At 34.4% G+C, this 5,363-nt stretch overlaps 1 protein-coding gene across 1 annotated transcript; it reads right to left on the reverse strand.

The window, feature by feature from the left end:
- Nucleotides 1-772: 772 nt before the first annotated feature.
- LOC100855198 (receptor-like protein EIX2) lies at nt 773-4,853 on the reverse strand. Its single transcript, XM_059733949.1, has 4 exons — nt 4,529-4,853; nt 1,844-3,694; nt 1,676-1,730; nt 773-939 (listed from the first exon to the last, which is right to left on the reverse strand). The coding sequence occupies exons 1-2, from the start codon at nt 4,851-4,853 to the stop codon at nt 1,848-1,850; spliced, it is 2,172 nt and encodes a 723-aa protein (XP_059589932.1). The 3' UTR covers nt 773-939; nt 1,676-1,730; nt 1,844-1,847.
- Between the last annotated feature and the right edge of the window lie 510 nt (nt 4,854-5,363).

The following is a 5,363-nucleotide window of genomic DNA, read 5'->3' on the forward strand; positions in this document are numbered from 1 at the left end:
TTTCATCGAACCCCAACGCCCATGCTACAGTGAAAATTTAATTTTGAGGGGAGAGGAGCTACACTTTGACCGAAGCCAGCGTTGATCGACAAAAATATCGGGAAATTTCCCAACAAATAGGCAAAAACCTATATTTCGGCGATAATTTAAAAAAAAGAGCGAAATTCCTTCCAATCGGTTATCCGTCCTCAATATCGTATCGAGCTTCACCAATAACCGAAATATCGGGGAAATTTCGCCGATAAAAAAGACATTTCAATCACTGACTAGAGGTGATGAACACTGATGTTAGTAATTAGGTTTGCCATATTTTTCAATAATGTACAATTAGCTTAATCAGTTGAAGCTTATACCAAAAATATATTTGAATCAATAATGGACAAAAATTTCTGACTGGTACTTAGTGATAATCAACTACCAAATTATCATAAACATAGAAGTTGAAAGGATAATTTTAAGGCACAGATGACTCTAAAATATCAAAACTAGGCTGAGGTGGTGTTTGTTTTTTTACTTAATTCTAAATAAAACCTTAATACTTAATAGTGTTAAATATTAGGTTGTTTGTTTTTGTAGTATTTTATTTCTATTAAGTATTAAAAAGTAAAGAAAAATCAATATGTTATTTTTTCCGTTTAGAAAAAGCTATATATTTTGGTTTTTTCTATTTAGTAAAAAGTCTATAATAAGTCATGAAAAAGTAGAAAAACAAACAACCTAAATTCTGAAAACAAATTGCTTTCAGCAAAAAACTAAAAAAACAAACACCATATGAGTATCCAACTTAATATTACAACTTTTCTTACTTAAATGACAATTTGCAAATAACAAACCTACCTAAACAAAAATAATTGCTTGCCAACATTTCAAAGATAAGTTCTCAAACACTCGTGCCAAAGAAATCTTCATTACCACTAAGAATTCATCATTGTATTCAATCTGAAACAAGTAAATACACATAATTAGCTTCAATTTAAGCAACATTTAGATTTTCATCATGGAATATAAATAGCATGTTCATTATTATTATTATTATTATTATATAATTAATTAATTAACAACATAATATTAACAAACTTGGTTATAGAGACTATTTAAATTCTTATAGTTTTCATACTTATGGTATTAACCATACTCAAATGAGTATATTTGTCAATAAATTTAGAGTTTCAACTAACAACCTATAACAATCTATAACCTTAGCTGCTTGTTTGTATATTTTTTGGAATTCAACCTTGGAAAAAATTTCATGTATCTTAATCTTTCCTATGAAAATAGCATTCTGTAACTTCAAAGAGTTGAACCCAATTATAAACTTCCTCAATCCTCTTTCTAATGACTCAAACTAAGAAATTGATTACCCTATGCATTGTATTTAGGAACTTAATTGTAGTAAGGAAAGAGAAACAACTTATATTCATATGCATGGTTGAAGGGTCTAAAAATATGCTCCTTACTATAACATGCTTTGAACATTTAAAGCAATATACTTTTAGTAAAATCTAAGTCCAACAAGACTACAATTCAATTTCTTTTGTAAATTTAAATCATTATTTCCAATTCAAGAATTTAAGAAATCATATAATAAAATATAAGTATAAAAAGATTAATAGCTAACAAATATGTACCTAAACGGAGATGACCTTACATTACATTGTAATGAAATTCATCTTACCTTCTTTTTGTATGATGTTTGTTATTTTGAAACCTTATCACCCTCTGCAAAAGAGCTGAATTCATTGTGATGATAATCATAACACACCAAAAATACAATGAAATTAAAAAACAAACAAGGAAGAAAAAAAGAAGGAAAAAGAATGGGAAGTGATGTAAGATATTTCACCTTTTTAGCCATGAACTCCATTTGCTTCCATCTTCCTTTTCAGACGAGCCACATTCACTGCAGTGAAGACATATAGCCTATCTCTGGTTTCATCAATGAACCGGAAATATGCCTGCCTCCAAGACTTCTTTAGAACCAAACTGCCATATACAACCCAAAATCCCACCGGAAAGCCCAATCCCATGCTTATGAAGAACCATGACATGTCCCATTCATCTTCATCTTCCTCCTCATCTTTGTGATCTTGATCATTTAAAGTGGAGCAGTTGGTTGACAATGGAGGCCCACAAAGTCCCAAGTTCGCCTCATAAATGGATGGATCGTTGAATGTCGAGAACTGGTTGGTTTTTGGAATTGGTCCTGACAGGCGGTTATGCGATAGGTTCAAATGGTTCAATGAGGTTATAGAAGACATGCTCGGAGGAATTGGGCCTGAAAGGCAGTTGCATGAGAGGTCAAGAGTTTCTAGCCCTTGCATGGCTCCAATCTTCTCAGGTATCTTTCCAGTCAACTGGTTTCGGGACAAATTCAAGGTACCCAGGGTCGAGAGATTTGTGATCTCTTTTGGGATCTCTCCCCAAATGTTATTGCTAGAAAGATCTATCAAATTCACAATTGGCAATATGCTATCAAATTCCATATTTTGTCCCTTTACAACTAGCTCCATGCGCTCCGAATAGACGACATGACCATTGGGGTCGTCAAAATTTCTGTCTAATAAGGTCACAAAACTTAAAGCAGTTAAATTGCCTAAGCATTGTGGGATGGATCCTGATAAATTGTTCACTGCAAGATCCAAAATGTGGAGATGAGAAAGCCAACACAATTTCTCAGGAATATCTCCTGTCAACATGTTACCCCGTAGACGCAGCTGCTCCAGTGATGGCATTCTTTCTCCAATCCATTTGGGTATCTCCCCCGAAAACCTGTTATTTCCAAGATCAAGGGAGTACAACCCTGTGCAGTTTCGTAAGCTTGGAAAGGGTTCCCCAGAAAGATTGTTGTCACCCAATATCAACTGAGTAAGTGAAGATTTTGAACACATCCAACTCGGAATCCCACCAGACATTTTGTTCTTGGATAGATCTACAGTGTCAAGCCATGGCAAATCATTCCAATTCTTTGGAATCTTTCCAGATAAATGATTGTTTGAGAGATTAATTACTCCCAAATACTTCAGTTTACTAATTGATGAAGGAATGCTGCCATTTAACAAGTTACAAGAAACATCAAGGATTTCCAAGCTTGATAATTCCCCGATGTTCAAGGGAATTGGACCAGAAAATGAATTGTTTCCCAGATACAAAGATCCCACATTAAGTCGAAGTGGGAGTGGGCCCCCCAAGTGGTTGAAACTTAAATCCACCAATGCGTCTTGGCTAAAGGATGATGAGTTGGGAAGCGTTCCATACAATTGGTTTCTAGAAAGATCTAACCACGAAAAATCTTGTTTCCAAAGCCATTCGGGTATTGCATCTGAAATCCCCACATTTTTTAGAATCATAAATCCAAGTCTCTTTTGAGTTCTAAGCCAGTTGGGGAACTTGAGAGATACATGGCAGTTGTAAACCTCGATAGATTCGAGACTGAAGGGAGGAATCCATTCAGGTCTCAAATGAAAACGGAGAGACTGGTTTTTGGGTGATACGAGTAATGAGAATTCTGTCAGTTTAGTAAGATTACTGAAATGAATTTCAGATATTACCCCTTCCCAAGAATTCCAATCAAGATACAACTCAGTTAGCTCTCTAAGTTGTCCGATACTTTCTGGAATAGTCCCATTCATTAGATTGTTTGACAAGTGAAGTCTCTTCATCCGCAGCAAGTTTCCAATCCATGTTGGAATTGGACCTGAGATGAAGTTTTCAATCAGATAAAGAATCTCTAAGTTGGTAAGGTGTTGAATTGAATTGGGGAAGGGACCAACAAAACTATTGTTCATCAAGTTCAGGTACTTTAAATTCTTAAAGAGCCCTAATGAATCTGGCAACTGACCACCGAATTGATTATAACCCAAGTTTAACCATTCCAAGGAATTATTAGTGTATGTTGATAAACCATTCACCAATTCAATTGCTTCACTTCCAATATAATTGAATGAGAGATCTAAGGTCACCAAGTTGCGAAGGCTTCCCAAGTTAACACGGGGAATCGGACCTTTAATTGTAGCACCATTTAAATAAAGATCCATAAGGGTACTGATATTAAACAACCAGCCAGGCAAAGTAGTGTTGAAATTGTTGTTGGAGAGATCAATAAGCGAAACAGAAGTCAAATTAACAAACGGATTGGAGTACTGAGGGAAGTGACTAAGATGACAACCGGACAAATGTAATTCTAACAAAAATGGAAGCATGTTTACAGCTTGCATCCAATTTGTGGTTGCTTTACTAAGGTCCACATACGCCAGATCAAGGTATTTTAAAGAAGAAAGACCAGAAAGCCAATTTAAATTAGAAACCCTCATTGGATAATCTCCTCCCAAAAGATCAAGATAACGTAACTGTGATAAATTTCCAAGATGAGGAGGAATCATCCCACCAAATCGTGCATTAGAGAGATTAAGGTATCTCAACCTTTCAAATGAGCCCAAGAAATTTGGAATTGGAATTCCTTGAAAATCATTAAGACTTAGGTCCAGGTAAGTTAAATGTTTCAAGTCAAGTAAGGAACTACTTATCTCACCACCCAAACGTGAGAAGCCACCACCCAAACGTGAGAAGTCACCACCAGATTTGAGGTCAACCTTGACAACATGCCCTGTTTGGTTGTTGCAATCCACACCTTTCCACTTGCAGCAATCTGCACCAACCCAGGAAGAAAGCCTACCTGAAGGATCTTTCAGTCCATTTTTGAATTCAAGAAGCGCTTTCCGCTCTACCTCAATGCAGCCCTTGTTCATACCACCATCAATGGAATTGATAATGGTAGCTTGAGCTAGGAGAAGCTCGAGAAACAGAGAAAGGAGAAAAAGAGTAAGAAGTAGAAGGGTGGTTTTCCAACTTGCCATTTGATGAATGCAAAGTTGCAAAGTTATTAGTGGGTGTTATATAAATAATAAGATTGGAGTCTTTGGTCTAATTTAGTCAACTATTTTAAGTCTTTTGGCCGCCATAAATATAGAAGAAATTATCAAGTTCAATCACAATCGGATCACATATCTCTTCTATCCCTGAGTAAATTAATTCAAGACATTAATTACCAAGTTTTTGGTCCAAAGAAAAAAAGAATTTTTTTTATTCCTAATTTACACTCATCTAATTATTAACTGGAATAAAAAATTTCAATTAATTAAAAAAATAAAATTTAGATTTTAATATTTTTCCCAAATTCAAAATTCAAAAATTAATAAATTAATCTCAACTATGTTATTCATAAATCCCAAGATAGGTTACATAAAAATAAGTTTTAACTAAGAAAATTTCTAACATTTTATTAACTACCAAGTATAATTAGAAATCCTAATTATTATGTAATTATCAATTTTCTACTAATTATATAATTAATTATTATGCAATTT

The sequence above is a fragment of the Vitis vinifera genome, chromosome 1 (assembly GCF_030704535.1).
Source record: "Vitis vinifera cultivar Pinot Noir 40024 chromosome 1, ASM3070453v1".
Lineage (NCBI taxonomy): Eukaryota > Viridiplantae > Streptophyta > Magnoliopsida > Vitales > Vitaceae > Vitis > Vitis vinifera.